Source organism: Bubalus bubalis, chromosome 16, assembly GCF_019923935.1.
Source record: "Bubalus bubalis isolate 160015118507 breed Murrah chromosome 16, NDDB_SH_1, whole genome shotgun sequence".
In the NCBI taxonomy this organism is placed as follows: Eukaryota; Metazoa; Chordata; class Mammalia; order Artiodactyla; family Bovidae; genus Bubalus; species Bubalus bubalis.
The window spans coordinates 57,258,044-57,278,910 of record NC_059172.1 but is presented as its reverse complement, the minus strand read 5'-3'; the positions used below and the strand labels follow the sequence as shown (position 1 = coordinate 57,278,910).

General features: G+C 53.8%; 1 protein-coding gene across 2 annotated transcripts in view; it reads right to left on the bottom strand.

The window, feature by feature from the left end:
- The window catches only part of DSCAML1 (DS cell adhesion molecule like 1), a 370,395-nt gene that overhangs the window by 61,993 nt on the left and 287,535 nt on the right, over positions 1-20,867 (bottom strand). For both annotated transcript variants that reach the window (XM_044929701.2, XM_045162982.1), the window contains 3 exons: positions 13,393-13,671; positions 12,862-12,981; positions 11,770-11,946 (listed from right to left, as the gene is read on the bottom strand). In XM_044929701.2, coding sequence (XP_044785636.2) covers positions 11,770-11,946; positions 12,862-12,981; positions 13,393-13,671 — 576 coding nt within the window. The remainder of the gene's footprint in view (positions 1-11,769; positions 11,947-12,861; positions 12,982-13,392; positions 13,672-20,867) is intronic.

The following is a 20,867-nucleotide window of genomic DNA, read 5'->3' as shown; positions in this document are numbered from 1 at the left end:
TGGGAAGGATGCAGGATCCCAGGCTCTGGGCGCCTCTCCTGTGGCCTTAGAGCCTTGCAGAACTCCCAGATTTCCTCCTCCCGGGCCTGATGGGGCTTTACTGGCAGGAGCCACAGAAAGGAGAAAGGCACTGGCCGCCTCGCCCTGCCCCTGCCGCAGCAGACTCAACCCCCTCCCCGCGCTCCAGGGCCCTCCTGGGGCAGCAAGACTAGGGGAGAGGAAATCAATTTCAGAAACAAGACAGTTGTCAGAATCCGATGTAACCGCTTCCCGTCTGTGAAATTACTCGCAGGCTGGCTCCTGTCACCCCCAGGTCCTGCCCAGACCAACTGCTATTTACATTTTAATTTGATGTGAGAGGCTGATAGATTTTTAAAACACCAGGAGACAGCTCTGCTTCCTCTCACCCCCAGCATCCACAGACTTTCTGACCAGCCCCTCAGGCTCGGGGATGGAGACCTAGGGCCCCTGGACCCTGCTATGAGGATTATAAACTCTGCACCTACTTGGACTCTCCCTGGCCCCTCCAGCTTCCCCCTTCTCTGGGGCCCCATGCATAAGCTGGGTTGGGCTGATCTTTGCAGTTTAAGAGCATGGGAACATCCTTTATCAGGACGTACCTGTTAAGAAGGTGGCCTGGGGGCTTTTAGCGCCAAGAGTACCAGTGAGGCAATGGAAGCTCAGAGAGGCTATGTGGTTTGTCTAAATAGTCACACAGCTGGGGAGTGCCAAGAAGACGCCCCAAGTCCCCTGACAGCTCACCAGCATCCCTTCCTCTGGTTTCATCCAGACTTTTCTCCTTCTGCCCTGGTGGGCTGTTCTCCCATCCTGGGCTTTGTCCCAGAAGTGGGAAGCTGGGTGGGAGTGACATGACAGGGAGGAATTCTAAAGGGAGAGCAGGAAGCTGAGAACTGGAGGAGGGCTGGGCCAGGGGGCCAGGGGGCCAGGCCAGGGCTGGCCGGGCCTGGGGACAGGAGTTAGGGAGGCGATGAGTTGGCCTTCTGTCTCTGTGCCCCTCCCTCTCTTCCGCTGGTGATTGGAGCTCAGCTGGTGTTTCTGACAGTCCCCGAATCACCAGGGAGGGAAGATTCAGTTCCCAATACCCAGAGGAGAAGAGCAGTGCGTGTGGGAAGGAGGATGTGGAAGAAAAAGGACATGAATGCCACCAGCTGTTGGGAGAGGCCTGATAAAGTGGGAAAGAGGTGTGGAATGCTATGCTTCAAAAGGAAGCTTGGGGGACTTCCTTGGCGGTCCAGTGGCTAAGACTCCACACTCCCAATGCAGGGGGCCCGGGTTTGATCCCTGGTGGGGGAATTAGATCCCGCATGGTGCAACTAAGACCCGGTGCAGCCAATAATAAATAAAATAAATACGTATTTAATAATAAATAAAATAAATACATATTTAAAAAAAAAAACAAAAAACAAAGGAAGCTTGGGGCACCAGTACAGGATATTCCTAGAAGTTTACATTATTGAGGGCTTACTATTTGCTAGACACTATTCTGCATTCCTTCAAATGCATTAACTCATTTAATCCTCACAACAACCACCCTGTTTTTACTCCCACTTTACTCAGATGGTAAAGAATCTGCTCACAATGCAGGAGACCCCGACTCCATCACTAGGTTGGGAAGATCCCCTGGAGAAGGGAATGGCAATGCCCTTCAGTATTCTTGCTTGGAGAACTCCATGGACAGAAGAGCCTGGCGGGGGTCTCAAAGAGTTGGACACGGCTGAGCGACTAACACTTTCACTTACAGATGGGCAAACTGAGGCTTAGAGAAGTAAATTGCCCAAGGTCACACAGCTAGAGAGCGGCAGAGCCAGGATTCAGGGCACCTGTGATTTTACCGCTGATGTGACGCTGGTCGAAGAAGGGCAGGAGGTGGGGGAGCAGAGGGGGTGTGCAAAGACCCCCGCGTCCCTGAAGAGAAGTGCAGCCACACTGGGGGTGAAGCAGAAGGGTCTGGGAGCCGGGACACCCAGGGGTTAGGCTGTTCTGTTTTTCCGGGTGGATGGCCCGGGAGAGGGGCTTCAGGAGCTCCTCCTCACAAGGTCTGAGGGAAGAACCACAGGGCTGGATGGTTCTCCCCTTCCCATTCAAGTGGATGCCCCTCTGGTCCTTCCTCTCCTCAGGGAGGATGACCTCAAGGCCAGTAAGGTTGGAAGAGCAGCAAAGTCACGGTATTCTTCGCCGACCCCAAGGACCCGACTTGACTGTCTCAGGAAGTCCTTCTGAGAGTCTAACCGAAATCTCTCCAGGAGTCCCGTAGTTTTTTTCTTTTTTTTTTGCTAAAAAGGATGCACTCTCTGGCATGTTAAAATGCTTTTCTGGATGGACTCCTTCTTCTCCAGGGGACAGCACATGCCCTGAAGGCTCAAGAGAGTTCTGCAGGCCCTCCTCCCCAGGGGAGAAGGGAGCTGCCCAGCTGGGAGGCTCACATCTCCTTTTGTTTCTGAAAGGATTACAGGCACCCATTTACCCATTTGAGGTGAGTGGGCCCCTCCTTCCCCCCAACTCAGCCCACTTCCCCCCTCCCCGCAAAAGCTTGTGTCTCTGCTCCTTGTTAACAAGATCCCGACAAGAACCACAGGCTGTTTGGCGGTGTGAGATAAGCTGCCACAAAGGGGCATTGTTGGCGCGTGGGGTGGTCGGCCCAGGGTGGGGTAGGGCGGGAGAAGCTCTGCGCGCTCAGCCCTGGCAGCCGTGCCAGGCTTCCCCAGGGAAGGGCTGGTTGGGGTAGGGGGAGGTGCCTTCTGGTGCCTGCTTTGTTTTTTCCTTCTTAAAGAGCCAGGGCCTAGCGTTGTTAATTTGATTGCACCCACTTCGGCTTCTTGTCTCCCCTGATTAGCCAAGCTCCACCTGAAGCATGAGATTAATTCAAATTGCATGGAAGCAATCAGCCTTGGCTCCAAGAGCTGGTGGGGAGGTGCTGGGGGGACCCTAGCCATCCACTGCCTGTGTGCACGGGGCACAGAACTGACAAACAGCGTGTGCTGAAGGGGGTGGGGTGCAGGTCATGGAGAACCGTGGAGCCTTTGACATTTGGACTGCAGCCCTGTTTCTGCTGCCCGGTGGGCCGGCCGAGGCCTTCAAACTCACCAGGCCTCGCTTTCTCCAGCCTGAAAATGGATCAGTCAGTCCCTCTCTTGGCTGCTTGCCGAGAAGCAGAAGCGCAGGGTCAGGGGTTGGGAGGTGGGGGCCAGTTTTCTCACATGAAGGTGAGACCTGGTTTTCCCTCACCTCTGGTCTTCTACACTCCCCAGAATAACAGGAAAATGATAGCAATAATGAAAATAGCTGATGTTTATTGAATGTTCATTATGTGCCATGCACCCTGGTTAATGCTCTATTTGAATTATTTCATTAAATCCACCCGCTCCAACCCAAGGGGGTGGGTAGTACTTTTATCCGCACCTTAGAGATGAGAAAACACTCAAGTCTGAAATGAGCCTGAACATCAGAATCCTTTCAGAGGCAAAAGGAGACATTGCCCATCTTTAATTTCTCGGAAGGTAGTATTTCAGGGTCATCGCTGCAAATGCCCTAAACTTTCCTGCAAAAGATGCACAGTACATACACATATGCTAAGCTTTGCAGGCCACAGTTCTGTGTTTCAGTGACTCAATTCAGTGGCTGTAGCTCTGAAAGCAGCCACAGGTAATAGGGTATGAAGGATGGGCGTGGCCGTGCTCCTGCAAAAGGGGTAGCTGGCCAGATATGGCCATCGGCCATTTGCTGACCCCTGCTCTAGGGCTAATGCACAGGGGAGGCTGGGCTCGTCAGCTCTTGACCAAGAAAGAGTTTTGGTGAGGAGGCTGGGTATATTCAGACAAGGGCAGTGGTGGCATCCTGAAAAGGAGGGCACTTCTGCTCCCAGAGTTCTGGGAAGCATGCAGCTGTGAACACTAAACCACTGGGCCTGGGGATTCTTGTGGTTTGACTCGTGTTCCCCCCAGAGATATCTCAAGTCCTCGATTTTGGTACCTGTGAATATGGTCTTATTTGGAAATAGGATCTTTGTAGATATCAACTATTAGTAATGTCTGGGGACTTTCCTGGTGGTCCAGTGGCTAAGACTCCAGGCTCCCACACTGCAGGGGGCCCCAGGTTCGATCCCTGGTCAGGGAACTAGATCCCACATGCTGCAACTAAAGATCCCGTGTGCCACAACAAAGATGGAAGACCCTGCGTGCCGCAGCTAAGACCCCGTGCAGCCAAGTAAATACACATAAATAGATAATTTTTAAAGAGATGTCTTCCTGGAGTAGGAAGGGCCCTTAGTCCACTATGACTGGTGTCCTTATAAGAAGGAGAGGGGAGACACACACAGAGGGAAGCTGGTGTGAAGACACCCAGGGAGATGCAGGCAGAGACTCCAATCCGAGGGAGGGATGCCAAGGATGGCTGGCAACCACCGGCAGAGGCAAAAAAAACAGGTTCCCTTAGAGCCTGCAGAGACAGCACAGCCCTGCTGGCACCTGGAATTTCGAGGCTTCCAGAACTGTGGGAGAATATAATTCTGTTCTTTTAAGCTACCTGGTTTGTGGAACTCTGTTACAGCGGCTCTAGGGAGCAAATACAAGGTTCCAGTGTGTGACAGAAATTCCCCACACCAAGTTTCCAAGAGGACAGTCACAGCCAGTCCCCGTGGAGCTGGAGGGGCTGCCTGAGGTGGGAGGTTGTGGGCTTCACTGCCCTTGCTCTGCGGGGAGCTCATCCCTGCACACCCTCAGCGCTGTGGACAGCACCTGGCCCTAGGGTGGGCACCCGCTGCCCGTGGGAGTGGCAGGCCTGGGTGTGAATCACACGAGCAGGAGCAAGTTTTCTCAGAATCTTGACTTTGCAGGTCTCAAGTCTCCGTCGACCTGAGAGGCCCAGACGGGAGCCTGATGGTGTCCTGAGGACTGGGGGCTACAGTCCACGGGGCTGCAAGGGTTGTAGGACACGACAGAGCATGCAGCCCCTGGGATCTAAGACCAGCTGACCTGAGGTGGAGCTGATGTAATAATGACGGAAATAACGTGTACAATAAATGTTATATGCTTGACTCATTCTGGAACCACCCCCCGCCCCAGTCCATGGAAAACTGTCTTCCACGAAAGCGGTCCCTGGGGCCAAAAAAGTTGGTGACTGCTGCCCTGAAACACCAAGGGCTTCTGCAAGGTAGGTTCTGGAACTGTGCTCACACGCCCCACCAGGTCTCCACTGGCACATCAAGTATCACTCACTCGTTGAGCTCTGTTAATGCCTCAAGGGCTGAGGCAAAGGCAGAAAAAGGTCATGCCTTCTCTGAACAGAGGAGCAATCTGAGCCTCAGGGAGAGAGAGGGACTGACCCTGGTTTATCCGGAAGCAGTGGGGGCACATGGGGGCAGGAAATCGGGACTCTTGTCTCCCTGGTCAGGATCTTCTGTCTGCTAAGCTACAGCTACTCATCTTGGCCTCCCGGGGTCCTGCACAGGCTGGGTGGGCTCCGGCTGGGACCTCCTGGCCAGAGTTCAGTGGGGGCCGCAGGAGGGAGCCTGGCCTGGTGACGGGATGTCTCCAGCCTGGGTGCCTGGAGCATGGTCGAGAAAGGGAGGAGTGGGTTCTGGGCAGCCGTGTCCTTTGGTTATAGGTTCCTTGCCCCGTGGGAAGGGTGGGGGCTGAGGAGGGCAGAAGAAGCTCTAGAGCAGGAGCCCTGACCACCAGGTCCAAGGGAGGGGCTGCTTCTGCCCAACAGAAGGAGTTTCCTTTGAGCAAGTGTGCAATTAGGACCATCTCAGGTCATCGGATACACAATTGTCTTTCCAAGGTTTTGCATCCCAGCCTCTGCACCAATGGTCAACTGCTGGTAGGTGACCTGGTCTACCCAGGCCCGGGACTTCCTTCCACCAGGGCCAGCCCCACTCCCTCCACTCCCCCTACTCCCCACTTGGCTCCTCCTCTCCTCCCTCCTGAATTCTGTGGTTCTGCAGCTGCCTGTGAGCTCTGGAGGGCTCTTGGATCTGGCTTTAATTGGTCTGACATTTTGCTAAACAAACAAATCAAAACCCAGACCAAACAGAGAGCCCTTATAGGTTTAATTGGCCGTGGGCTTTGCCTTGGGCCCATCACTGGAGCCTTCAAAGAGTGGAGGGGAGTCTGGGGGTGAAACAGAGCCTGTCTAGTCAGGTAACCTGTGGCACAAAGGGACGACTGAGTCCCATGCAGCGGTGGCATCAGAACACAGCTGGCTCTTGCACCTCAGACTAAGCGGCATTTCTTTGTACCTGACTCTTGGTGAAGCATTCTCTCTGAAGATGCTTTACTTTTGCCCCACTGTCAGATGGAGGAGGGACTGCCTCCTCCTCCTTTTGGTCATTATCTTTCTTGTTTCATTTTACATTTTAACAGGGAGATAAAAGGTAGCCCCGTGGATGCAGTGTTTTCATCTGTTAATTACATTTATTTTCCAACCAAGGTCTGGGAGGTGGTCTGGTGCCCTGAAAGGACCACGCACATAGCTAGAATCATAGACTGTCTGAGCTGATGGGGACCCTGGGATCAGCTATGCACTAAATTCTAGTGCAGGCCTCACTGTACAGATGAGGAAACTGACGCCCAGAGAAGGGAAAGGATGGCTCGTGGATAGAGCCAGTGAGTCACAGAGCCGGGACCAGCAGCCAGTCTTCCATCTCTTGGTCTGTGCTCTCTCTATCAAAACATGAGTCCACGGAGGCAAGCACCTGTCTCAGCTGGGATTCTACCACTCAGTCACCTTGATCCAGGATCTTTCCTTCCCCGAGAAGGAACTACTGTGCGCCAGCACCGCAGGCTGGGCGTGGGCTTTGTAAACTGTCAAATGCTGCGCTGTGGCAGCGCTGAGGCTGGGCTGCGCGCGCAGGTAGGCGCGGCCTCAGCAGCACCCACATTCCGGGGGTCAGGGAGGACTGGGGACCAGCTGGGCCTGGATGGTTGCCCACAAGCGTGTCCAGGGACTAGGAAAGCCTTTTGCTCCCTCCAACAAACTCTCAGAAATTTCGGGCCTTGAGGAAAGAAATTCCCCAAGAACCAGCTCTGGAATCCCAACCTGCACTAGACTCCTGGGCTCCTGCAACTCTTATTTGGTGCCTGATATCAAGAGTCAACACTGCATAGAAAGAAAGCATTTTGCTTCCAAAACCCACAAGCACCTCATGTGTATTCTCCCTGCCTATGGAGAAGGCAATGGCACCCCACTCCAGTACTCTTGCCTGGAAAATCCCATGGACGGAGGAACCTGGTAGGCTGCAGTCCATGGGGTCGCTAAGAGTCAGGCACGACTAAGCAACTTCACTTTCACTTTTCACTTTCATGCATTGGAGAAGGAAATGGCAACCCACTCCAGTGTTCTTGCCTGGAGAATCCCAGGGACGGGGGAGCCTAGTGGGCTGCCATTTATGGGGTCGCACAGAGTCAGACACGAATGAAGCGACTTAGTAGTAGCAGTAGCAGTATCCTCCCTTCACTCTCCACCAGAAACCCTAAGTTCCACCTGGAATGCATGGACTTGCCTGCCTCCACACTCTTGCAATACTTTGTCCTCATCCTGGAATGGAATGACCTTTGCTTCCATTGGTTCTTGGCGGCATCCTTCTCATCCTTCAAGTCCTACTTAGCAACTACTCCTTTGGTGGAACTTCTCTTAATATTCCCTTGATGGCTACCCAAATTAAAATTGATCCTGATTCTCTTTGTATCCCCTTGTTTGTAGCTTTTTAAGGCACTTGTGGGCTTTCCTGGTGGCTCAGATGGTAAAGAATCTGCCTGCAATGCTGGAGACCTGGGTTCGATCTTGGTTGGGAAGACCTCCTGGTGAAGGGAATGGGTACCCACTACAGTGATCTTGCCTGGAGAATTCCATGGACAAAGGAGCCTGGTGGACTACAGTCCAAGGGGTCACAGAGAATCAGACATGACTGAGTGACTAACACTTTCACACTTTCCTTTCGCTTCATGTACCATAGCTATTTTGGGTCTATGTCCTCCTCAAGATACTAAATTCCCTGAGGATAGCAACTCCATTTTATCCATCACTAGATTTTCAGCACCTAAAACTAATGATTGCTACTGATTATCGGCTGTGAGTTTTGAGCCAGGTACTGTGTTAATGATGTAAGTGCGTGTCTCACTTGAATTTCACCAATGAGTAAATGTCATTATAGCTTCAAACTTACCAAGGAGGAAACTGGGGCTTACAGAGGCCATTTCTTGTCCAAGATCCCACAGCTATCAAGTGGCAGAGTTGAGGTTTGAACCCCAGTTTGTCTGGTTCTAAAGTATGTGCTCTAATCCACAGAGTTTTATGGATTATTTAGTGAGGGCCCAGAGAGCCTCTGTTATCATTGGAAACCATCGGGGTCAATGGTGAGGACACTTTCCAACAGAGGTCAACCACAAATGTCCAGTTTGACCCGTGAATGCTTTTTATGATGTATGTCTCTTTGTTATATTACGTTCTTACTTCTACTTGGCTAATGTGGGGATGAAGTTCAGTTTGCCCTCTGACAGGTCACATGAGTGTGAGGTCTGACAATGTGGAGCCGTATAGGGGCAACATTTTCCTGAGAGTGTTAGACGCATCAAGGAAAGCCATGCCGTTGACTTTGCAAATGGCAGGTTTTTCCGTAGCTGGCCTGCAGGTGAGGGGGGGGAGCGTTGGTGCAGGCTGTCTGAGATGGACTGAGGGATGACCAGGAAGGGCTTTGCCCTGGCAATCCCTTGTGTGACCCACGCACTCGGATCCTGTGGGTTTTTTCCTATCTACCTGTGTCCTGTGGGGAGGTGGGAGAGGTTGAGGGACAATGGAGGAGGAAGAGGGCAGGGGAGGTGGAGGTGGGGGTTGGGGGGAAGGATGTTCTGGGGGAGGAGCTAAGCGTAGGTTGCCTGGAACAATGTGCCCGCAGAAAAGCAGCAGGAGGCACAGCGGAAGTTCCCAAAGAAGGTTGGGAGCCCCTGGCCCCTTCCCTGTCCCCCTCCCGCCCCCGGCAGTGCCCCATGGTCACAGGAGCCTCTTCTGGCAGCCAGGTGCTGTGTGAATGATTCAGGCCACCACTGAAAAGCAGTCAGACCTCCAACCCCCAGCAGAGGCCCCGGCCACACTCAGCCTCCACACTGATTGCCGTTGGACCTCAAATGCCCCAGCTCCTGCTTCCCCCTCTCCTGCTGGCTTTTGGGGTGGTGTGGGGGCCTTTAGTGTTGCTGGCGGGTCACTGGGGAGAGCAGGGTGGAAACAGGAGGAGGCATTGTGATGGAGAAAGGGTGTGAAGAAAGGGCCATCCGAGGCAGCACCTGTGGGTGATGGTTTGGGGGACCCCGGGTGTGCAGAGGGCGTGGGGGCACAGCTGGACAGCAGCCTGTGGGGAGGTTGGAGGAGGAGAGGGCAGAGGGCTGGATGAGCAGGGCAGAGAGACTGTGTCACAGGTGGCAGATGAGGGAGGTGCAGTGAGTGGGAAAAACCCGGAGGAGTTTGTGGGATGGTGCAGACGCAGACCTAGGGAGAGCCCTGTGAGTGTCCTTTACTATGGAAGGAGGCGGAGCCAAGTGACAAAGCGGCTGAAACAGGACAAGGTGGGGGGGCGGGAGGATCAAGGGCCAGTTCTGCCCACAAGTGACAAGGAGTGCGGAGCTGCCGTCTTCCCTTGGGAAGAGGGGCCAGGGGTGGACACTCCTGTGAATGTGGGTGGCTGAGCGTGTGATCTGCTGCTGCACGTGCTCACGAGGCTGCCCTGGATTTACAAAACATGCTTTCGTAGCTCCTGCCTGGGCTGTGAAGTGAGGACGGACGGCCCAGAAAAATGCAGGTCTGGGGGGCGGGGGGAGGTGACTCGCCCAGGACCCCCAGGACCTCAGGGACAGCCTGATGTGAACTGGTTCTCCTCACACACCGCCCACCTCCTGATCACCGCATTCCCCATCACCCACGTCTGCCTCATTGACACAGAGGAACCATGGGCCCAAAGATACAGCCACGCTTGCTGAGTGTAATCCTTCAACTTAGAGGAAAAGAGCAAAAACCAAAAAAAAAAAAAAAAAGGCTGAGAGTTTGAGCTCTTTTTTTCCTGCTGACAGTGGGGAGATAAGGATCAAACAGCCAGGCTAGTTCCACGAAGTGCCTACTATTCCTCTCGCCTCACGCAGACAGAATTAGCAGTGTTCTCCTCTCCCTGGCTGAGGGATGTAGATTGATTGCCTGGTTTTATTAAGGACAAAGTGCTTTTTGATAGTGTGAGGGAAGCAGCTCCCCAGGGCGGGGATTCCAGCGCCTGGAGCTCCCTGAGCATCGATCGATGGCCGGGGCTTCCCCGTCTTGTGCTGAGCTGAACATGGGTTCGGCAAGTGATAAAGAAACTATGACTCTTAAAGGCGGAGCCTCCAGGGAGATGCAGACCGCACTCTGGGCACTGTTCTCATCAGCCTTTCCTACACGTACCCTGGAGGGTCTCCCATTAAAACCAAAACTGGTGGCTGACTCTCTGATGGCCTACTGGGTGCCAGGTACCATACTGGTTGCGTTACACATGCCATCTGACTTGCTTTTGATATAAAACATAACAGGTAAGGTGCTCTCATGACTCTCATTTTTGTACAGCAGGAACATGAGATACAGAGCCCAGGAAAACCCAGAGAGGTCACAGTGATTATGCCCAGAGTCACAGCTGGCTTGGTCAGATGCTAAAACTCAGGGTTTAACTGCTCTTCTCTGTGGCCTGTGGTCTGTTTCAGACACTGTCCTGACATGACTCTTAGGGGCCTACTACATAGACCCCTAACAGCATGAAGGGATAGGTTTGCCCAGTAGGAATGTCTGTGGGTGACTTAACAGAACTCAAGGCTATTCCAGACTTCAAGGAGATTGATTCCGACTCTAGGTCTGGGGATTTAGAAGCCAGAGGTATGGCACCGAGCTAAGGTGAGTTGTATTGCTCTTTTGCCCTTTCTGAATTGTCTTCCCTTTTCCATGATCATTTCCTGGGTTAAGCACAATGATTTTGTGAGCCTAGTGGGCTGGGAATGAACCTCTAGCACAGGTGAGGAAAGGAACCTAAAGATGTGAAGTCACTTGCCCAAAGCCAGGAAGATCAAAAGGTGGACCTGGAATCAGAACCCAGATCCCACAGGCCTTTCTCCTATACTGTGTATATGATCTCTTCTTTTCTGAGCCACTAACAGGTTATACACAAGCAGGCATACATTAAATAACAGAAAAAAAAATTGTTCGATATGACTATTCAGGTGGAATTGCCAACCTACAGAGCAAAATAAATAGGCTGTCACATGATACTTTGGTATAGTAAATGCTTCCCTAGAGGCTCAGTCAGTAGAGAGTCTGCCTGCAATGCAGGAGACCCGAATTTGATCCCTGGGTTGGGAAGATCCCCTGGGGAAGGGCATGGCAGCCCACTTCACTATTCTTGCCTGGGAAATCCCATGGACAGAGGAGCCTGGTGGGCTACAGTCCATGGGGTCACAAAGAGTCAGACATGACTTAGTGACTTAACCTAACCTGATTAACCTATCATGAGTTTATCATGCTAAGAGCAGAGTGAGCTGGGGCCATTCACAGTGAGGCCATTGTCTCAGATGAGAGTGATTTTGAATCCCTCCTCAGAGTTCCTAAGCCCACCTCTGCCTAGGAATCCTTCCTGCCTCCCTCTCCGAGAAGGAGCAAGGAAAACCAGGTGGGGAGGCAGGGTGAGTGCAGAGATGGGCCTTGGCCTGCGATCAGGGAGTGCTGGGAGCGGCTCATGGGGGCGAAACTCACTCTTCACGGTGAGGAACATGGACTTGCTGATGTCGGTGCCCACACCGTTGCTGGCCTGGCAGAGGTAGTAGCCGATGTCCTCTTCCAGGACGTGGCGGATCAGCAGTGAGCTGTTGGGCAGGATCTGGATGCGGCCGGTGAGGGGCACTGGGTGGTATTGCTGGGGGTTCCCACTCCCTGCAAGGAGGCAGAAGAGAGGAGGGCCAGTGGCCGGGTCAGGGAGTGAGCTGGGGAGATCACAGTGCCTCAAGGAATGGCCCTGACACCTTTCTTTTGCTGATTCAGGGCCATTCTGAAGCATCCCCAAAGGGCTGGGAGCTCACACAGTTCCTGTTTCCTGGGAAACAGGAAAGACCCTCACAGAGGTCTGAGCCTGCCCCAGATCTGAGGAATGGAGATGGACTCGGGGCCTCAGCTCGATGCCCACCTTGGCACTGAGCTTCCTTTGGGCTGAATTCCTTGGAGAGGAAGAAAGAGTTATCTTTGGGCCACTTGGCGATCGGCAAAGGGAAGACTGAGCCCTCACGCGGTACTTGCCTGGTCTTAGGCAGTCAGGCCTGGGAAAGAGGCCAGCCATCCTCCAAGATTGGGGCAGGGGCTTCAAATATCTCCTCCCCTTCCCCCAGAGTCAGCCATGGACACAGTAAGGATAAGAGGTTGGCGTGGGACTTAGTCAGATACCAAATGCATCCTTGGGATGAAGTTGGGTTCCAAGAAGGACCGAGATCCCAAAATAGGTTTGACAAGTGAGGAGCAGGGGTCGATGAGGCTCTGGGATCCCAGGGTGGGCTGGGGAGGCTTGGGGAGGGATAGGGAAAGTGGATTGGGTTGAGTTCTAGAGCTGAAGAGAAGACGGCAGAGGTCAATCTACGGGGACAAGAGGAAATTCAGAACTAGCATGACCCTAGCTGTTCCTCATCCATAGACCCTTGTGGGTGGCTGAGAGGACCTTCTGTTCAGGTATAGCCTGGGGTCCCCGAGAGCTCAGAACACAGGCCTAGGAGTCCTGTGTAGGGACTAGGTTTCAGTAGCATTAGCATCCTCCCCTCCCCACCCGGCTGTGTCAGAGATGCTGGCTGACCAGGGGCTTACCTTTGGCATGCTTCCACATGACCTTGGGTGGGGGGTAGCCATCCACCGAGCAGTTGAGCACACCAGCCTTGCCATAGATGCCATCCTGGTTGTTGGGCTGCACCACGAATCGAGGGGGCACTGCAGAAAGAGGGGGGTTGGGGAGGAACAGATCAGCTTGGTCTCTGATAGGTTTCTTGGGGCTCTAGGCACCTTCTAGGTAATGTCAGCCCAGCCTGGACCATTACAAAGTTGGGGAGCAGGCACCTCTGAAACCCAAGATGCTGAGAGAGCTTTTGCCAGTTATATCAGGTTGGACATTGGGAATTCTGAGCGCCAATTCTGACATCACCAGTGACCAACCTAGTCTTCCCCTCATAAGGCCTCAGTTTCCCGGAGAGTAAAAAGTTTGAGTCTCTTGATCCTTAAGGTCCCTGCTGGAGTCAACTTTCTCTGAGCCTGTGATTCACACTGGAAATCTAGAGAGCCTGTGTCCAGCCACAGCAGAGCTGGGGCCCCGCTCCCCTGACGGGGCCGGCCTGTCCCACTCACCACGCACAATGAGCTGGCGCTCCCTGCTCACGGTGGCTGCTGCGTTGCTGGCTATGCACGTATAGTTGCCATTGTGCTTGAGGGAGACGCTGGAGATCTGCAGGGAGCTCATGAACTCCTTGCTCTCGATGGTCACGCCCGAGCCCGAGATGATCACCTGCCCGTCTTTCCTCCATGTGATGCGGATGGGCATGTCCCCCGAGGACACCACACAGGGGATGTAGAGCAGCTGGCCGATGGAGGCAGGCGGGAACTCAAAGGGCTGGATGAGAGGGGGCACTGGAAAGGCGGGGGGGGGGTGCTGCGGTCAGGCCCCCATGTGCCCCAGCCTGGCTGGCAGCACATCCGCCCCTGCCTGGCCTTCTGGTTCCTCCCAACTGTGTGGGCTGCAATCAGAGTCCCCTGGGTGCTGGTGCCTGTTCTCCTGTATATATATATGCAGAATCTCTTGGGTGCCCTGACATCATCCCCTGGCTTCCATCCCCTTGCCTACCCGGGCCTGGGATCTGCTCTCTCTTCAGGGCCGGGGTGGCCTGCATTCATCGTCACCTTCAGATTTGTCCTGGAACTTGAATGGTGACAACTCATGTGCTTCTTGACTCCTGTCTGCTTGTAGACACACTGCTCAGCTTTTACTCTGACTTCCCTGCCATCCCTCGGTGCCCCTGTGCTCACTGTGGTATCCCAGAACTGCATCTCCAGCTATCTGGGGGCCTGGCATGGATAAAGATGACATGCCCCAGATGCTCGGGCTGTCCCCCAGCCAGGCTGCTGTATCCTCGCCTCCTCCTGCGGAGGCCCTGTCACCTGGCCCAGCCCTTTCCATTATCATCACGTGAGGACAGGCGGATGGCAGCTCCCATCACTGGTTGTTTCAGCTGCTTTATCCACATAAAGGATTTGTTGAATTCTCCCACCAAGAATGTGATGTGAGCTGAGCTGTCTCCATTTCACAGATGAGAGAACTGAGTTCAGAGCAATCATTTGCCTTCCATCACCCAGCTTATAAGAGGGGACTGTGGGATTTAAAACCTGATCTATTCTCCAAGTCCTAAGCCTCTTCTTTATACTACATTGTTGCCTTGTTGAGAAAGCCCCAAACATGCCCAGATCAGAGACTCTTTTGTCTCATACACAAGCTCTCCTTGGGTGGCAGGAAAGAGCAGAGGGGGAGCCCTGTCGTCTGTGAGTAGACTCACCTGGCTAAGCATCACCCACACAGCCTCCCCCCCCCTCCTCCTCCTACTGCCCACATCTCAGCTCCTGGGTGGGGGTGGGGGCCTGTCTGGAGCCTGAGCCGCTGTAAGAGGGATCCTCCTTTCTCAGCCCTGGCTAGAGCATCAGCCATTATCTTTATGATAACTCAATTAGGCCACAGCGACTTCCCCGGCAAGTGGGGGGAGAAGAGAGAGAAGGAGACAGACAATTAGCTTAACAAGGACGAGCACCCAGTAGATGAGATCTCCTTCTGCAAATAATGAAATTACCAAGCCGTCCACAGTCCTCCAGCCTCCTCCCAGGCACCAGCCCCATCCCTCCTGGAAGCCTGCTATTCTCCCCACCCAGAGTGGACACAGCCGGTGAGGGTGGGATGATGAACCTAGAGGGGAAAGGGATGGGTGACATCATATGCATGTCCCAGGCTCTCCCTGCACCCCAAGGATTTTCAGGGTTCAGTAGGGAGCAGGCCCTGGGTAGTGGCCAGGTGTGGCAAAACCCTTGGCAGCCCTTTGGACCTTTGGGAAAGTTCCTGGTCAAGAGTTCTAGGTGTAGAGGAAGTGACACCGAGGAGAGACATTATCCCCAAAGCCTATGGGGTGAAGCAGGGGCCTTAACTGACCTGACCTTCTCAACGTCACCTCCCACCATACCCTTCACTCTGGCCATGAGGGCTCCATCAGCTCACCAGGAACACCCACAGCTCTGAAATCTCAGCCCAGGTCTAGTGAACATGGCTGGGCACTAGGTGGAAATAACTACCATGTGGGCTCCCCCATGAGTTCCAATCCAGGTCCTCAGTCTAGCCAGCTTTTCTGGGACTCTGGTCATGGTTTGGATCTCTGCATCCCAACCTCTGGCTGCAGCTGCTCTCTGGATTGGGGTCTTATCCCCATATTCTGAGTGGTTTGGGTCTTGCATATCTCCAATGAGATGTCTCTGGATCCCTGACTCATTGCTGAAGCTTCCCAGAGATTTCTTGTTGGGTTCTGCTGACCTTCATGGGAGGTTCCATCCTCCCTTCGCTGGGAACTTAGATCAGATTGAGTCCTCTGGCCACCATGGACTTTTCGATGGAATTGTTGCACAGACCCAGATCTGCCAGCCAGTGTATCTCCTTTGGCTTAGCAGAACCAGTTCTGGTCCAGCCTTCCTTCCCACAAAGGCTCAAAGCTACAGTCGAGGAGGCCTCATGGGAAACTCCTGTTCATCCTTTCAGACCTGGCTCCAGTACCACTCCTCTGTGAAGCCTGCTCTCCTCCTGCACAGCCCTGCAGCACTTGGTCCACACTTGATCATGGCCCTGATCACACGTCAGTGAGGTAAATGTTCGCAGTACCACCTTCCCTGGGAGGTCTGGGAGCCCCTACAGGGCAGCATTTATTATACCTGGCAAATTGAAAGAGCCCAATAAGTGTTTGTCAGATGAGTAAATATATGTCTGGCTATCATTTCCTGTGTGGACCTTAGAGGTGGGCAAGGGGTGGGGAAAGCACAGGATAGGGGTTGGTCCAGAAAAGAGGGAGCTCTACCGTGTGTTTCAAGATGCTGTATTTATGCGACATAATTTGGGAGCTAGGAGCTTCTCCCTTAGTTCTTCCCCGGGGGTCAGGCCCTTGCTGTCCTAGAACAAGAGCCGGCTCCATGGACGAGAGGAGAGTCAGACAGTCATGAGAGGAGTCTGTGGGGCAAGCAAGGCATGGGGCATGTGGCTGTACCTAGGAGGAGAGGGCCGTGCCTCAGGGATGGATGGCCAAGCACTCCATTTCCATCGAGAACAGAGCAAGTGGAGACTGCAATGAGGCAGGAAGATTTAGCTCAGGCAAGGGGAAGATCGTCTCTCTAAGTAAGAGGGGATTTAGATAACGGAATAAGTTACTAAGGCAGGTTAATTCATTCATTAACTAATTCATCGAATATTTATGAAATGCCTGCACTGTGAAGGCATTATGCTCCTTGTGGGCTGGGGAAAGTAGGAACATGCTTTGAATTGTGGGTAGAACCTCCAGAAACTTAGCATTTGCTTGGGAAGGTAAGACATCTCCCTTGGTGGTTACTGAACAAGCTCCACCCGAAAACACAGATGCTGAACTCAGAGCGGAGAGTGTGTCATCTGGTTCCATCTGCAGCTGCATGGAGGAGGTGGCATTTGGACAGAGCTAAAGGACACATGTGCTCTACAAAATATATGAGTGAGAATGCAGAAGGCTGAGCCGAGAGGCAGGGGCCAATCACAGGCTGTCATTCCCTTCTGGTCTCCCAGAATAATATTGACGGCAGTATGAGCGTCCACTGAAGGAGACAGCAGTCAACATCCATCCTGGGGGTTAGACAGTCACCTGGGATGGCCAGAGCTCTCCTGCACTGCTGTCCTGCAGGAGGCAGATGACCAGACAACCCCGGGGGGTCCAAAGAGTAAGGTTCCTTACTCCCCTCCCCACTGCCCCCTGCTGCAGTTGATGGGCAGGTATGGTGTTGTGGGGGATAAATGTCCCCTTAGAAGCTCCTTGGACAGGATGGTAGAGGCCAGAGCTGCTCACAGAATTCCTTGGCTCCAGGATGGCATTCCCATAACCCCATAAGTCCAGGCACACGAGGACTGCCTGGAGAAGAAAGCCTAGGGACCCTGGCTCCGTCACAGGCTCGCCGAACACCGAGAGGAGGCTGTGAGCAGGAGGCTCTGAGAATCAGGGCAGGGGCCCTGCAGTGTGGACAGGGGGCTACTTTGTAAACTGGGAGGAGGCGGTGGTGTCTTCCCAGCACTCAGAGGCGGACACAGGCTCCTTGAGTGTGTGTGTGTGTCCATCCCCCCATCTGAGAAAGAAGTTGAGGGTTGGACCACCTCCAGGGCAGTGATGCCAAGGAATTTCTTCAGGGTTACCAGCAGGCCACAGGGGCCCTCCTGCCCTGAGTCCCAGCATCTCCCCAGCACACAGTCTGAAGGTAGGGGCCATGAATGCCATGTAATGACGGGATTTCTCTCTGGAAGCCCTGCTCTGGCCGCAGTCATCTCTGGCGAGAGGGCAACTCTCAGCTGTGTGGGAGGCAGGGTCTGAGCAAGCTGTTGTGATGGGGAAGAAGTCAGAGGCTTGAGTGGCTGAGACGACAGAGCAGTCGTGGCAGTCCCTGTGGTCCCCGGCCACCATAAAGCTGTTACAGCAGCTTGTTTGGGGGCGTTGTGCAGAGGAGGTCATGTTGACCACCAGCCCAGCCCATAAACACTTTATGGCGTCTCTCATGAGCTCTCTTCAAGACTGAATCTTTTTATTACACTATTTGGCAGAGAATGGGCACCGTACAAAGTTGGAGCTCCCATGCTTATGCAGCATGGAGATGGGGAAAGACTCTTATCCAAGAGCAATGTGGGCAGGCTGCCCCCTAGCCACCACCCTGCTCTGCCCCTGAGCCTGTTTCCTCATCTGCAAAATGGGGCAGTTGGACCCAACAGTCACTAAAGCCTGACACTGATCTTCCAGTTGTAACAAGCCTCATATTTTAGGAATATTGTCACTTCAGTTTTTTTTTTTTTTTAAACACAGCCCCCTCTTTTCCAGAAGGCCTTCCCTGACCGCCCTATTTAAAACTGCAAACCACTCTCCACGCCCCTTGGCACTCTGCTCCCCACTCCCTGTTTGACATGAAACATCTTTTACCTATTGCACGCATTAACCATTTCTCCCACTAGAATAAGTTCCCCAAAGGCAGGAGTTTTGCCTGTCTTGAGCACAGCGGTGTTCAAAGAACAGTGCCTGGAAGAGAGTGGGGGCACAGTCAATGTCTCCAAGTGGACAGATAGAGGCTGCTTCATCCTCAACACTGCCGTCACGTGAGCCCTGTCTGCCCAGTAAGGAGGAGGCTTGCTCCGGTGCCCCTGGCTTCCTCTGCTGAGGAACAGGGCTGTGGGCAGCAGCATCCTTGGTGTCCTTCCCCCAGAGTGTTGGGCAACCTGCCCCTGGGAATCCGTCGTGCCCACTTCCTGTGGATTCCAGCATGTTCCTTCTAAATCTCCATCTGTGCCAATGGCACACATTTGGCCGGGGAACCAGCTCTCTTTTAAGCCCCATGATCGTAGAAACCCCTGTTCTCTAGGATGAAAGCGGGGAAGGAGGAGCCCCCAAGCACACAGCAGGGACTGGTTGAGCAGCGAGGGAAGGAGTGTGGTGAGGACTGTGTGCACTTGGGAGAGTGTGCGCCTGCATGTGTGTGTTCTCTGCTATCCAGAGGGGCCTGGCACTACCCCCGGGTCCTGGCCTTACTGAGAATGGGCAGAGAGCAACTCATGCCCTTGTTTTGAAGGGCCTCTGGAGGCTCAGATGTGGGGATGGAGATGTTCCTTTGCTGGGCCAGGGCCAAGGAGCTCCTGTTACAGCCCTGCTTTCTTAGTTAATTAAACATTCAGCCTGTGTGCCCAGAGATGCTTTTATGCTACATTATTTTTCAGCTACAGGGGGCCCTAAAGACACCAAATCTAGGTTGAATCTCCATGCCTTCCTCTCAGCATCCTACTAAGACTCTCTGGATGCCCAGAGACAAACCTTGCCTTTCTCACAGCCTGGCTCTCCCCTGCCAGTCAGGCTCACACACACCCGAGTCCAGGCAGCCGTGGAAGCACCCTCACCCTCTCTGCCTTGCTGGTCACAGCAGGCTCACTTGGGGGATCTCCTCTATGGTAGCACCTGCAGCTACCGTCTGTGGCTCAGGAATGTCATTTCACAGGAGGATGTGGACAGAGGGAACCTTTGGAGTATATACCACTGCGTGTGGTATGTGTGAAGTGTGGACAGGCTAACGTGTGTCTGTCTGTTGCAGGCACGTGCATACAAACATACAGTGTGTCCATGCGTGTGTACCCATGCACACAGGTCTCTGCACATGCGTGTGCATGCATGTGTGTCTGGTGTGTTCTGCTTGCCTCATCTCAGTGTTTGGAAAATTCATCAGAAGACAAGCAGTCCCAGAAGGAATGGAGCCAGCAGGGTTTTTACCAGCTCATAGAGTCGTGTGGGTGTTTGCTCTGCCCTGACCTGCCTGTGGCACTTGGCCCTACAGAGAGATGAGGGTGTAGAACTTCCAACTGATCCTAAGCTTCCAGTGCCCCGTCTCACCCCCATGCATCCGTCCCTACACTCTAGGTTTCTGCTCTGATCCTCTGGGTGGGACACACGTCCTAGGCAGACAGGCAGGAGTAGGTCTAGAGGTCTGCCCTTGGGTCCCCTCCCTCCCCCAGAGTTGGTTCCCTTTCCACGCCCAGAGGCGCCTCCTCCACCCTCCTCCTCCTCGAGTAGCTCTTCGAACAGCACATCAGCTAATCAAGCAGCATGCTCATAATCAGCTCTGATGGATTCTTCTGCAAAAGCGCATTCTAATGAGGTGGGGAGAGGGAGTCTGGGAAGGATGGGGGAGGATGGATTTAAGCTTTCGGATGGGCAGGGGTACAGGGTCACAGGGCCCCTGCATTGATCTGGAGAGAAAACGGAGGACTGTACCCCTTCTGCGGCTGGATTTGCAGACCCTGTGGGCAGGGAAGGGGCTGCGTGTGCACACGCACCTGTGCACTATACACACACATCACATCTCTGCTTGTGAACGCCAAGCTCGTGCTGCATGATGGGAGCCACACATGCCCAGTGCAGGGGCTCTGCGCTCTGGGATTACACACACACATACACACATACACGCACGCCCCTTCCCTCGCCCTGGGCCCAGAGACACTGTCGCTCAGCACAATCACAACAGGCCCAGCGAGTTGCTGAGACGGAATGCATCAGATTCAATTCATTAGGGCTGATCGCTCCCTGAATGGGGTTGAATAATTGATGAGCAGAAGCAGCTTTCAGGATGTTCTGCGTACTACGAGGCTCACTGGAGCCCTGTTATTATTTTTTTTTAAGTCAACAAATCCGGCTGAATGCTTGCTGGTGCGGCTGGGCGAAGGGAATAGAGCAAAGGTTAGATGTTTTAATATGTGATGTTTACACTGTGAACTCTGAGTCCACTGCGTGTAACAGAAATGGATACAGGCAGGTCGTCCCGTGATGCCGGGAGCCAGGCTGGGGTGGGCCCGGGGGTTGGGAGGTTCCTGCTGGCATGAGGATGCTGGGCTGGGCAGAGGTTTCAGGCTGAAAGGGGCCAGAATGGCCCTCCGCCTGCCTGGGGTGCAGCAGCAAGGAGGCAGGAGGTGGATGCTACTAAGGTCTCGTCTCTCGTCTCCAAGCCTGAGAGGGCCACCAGGACGGCCCCTCCCCCAGTTCTTGGGC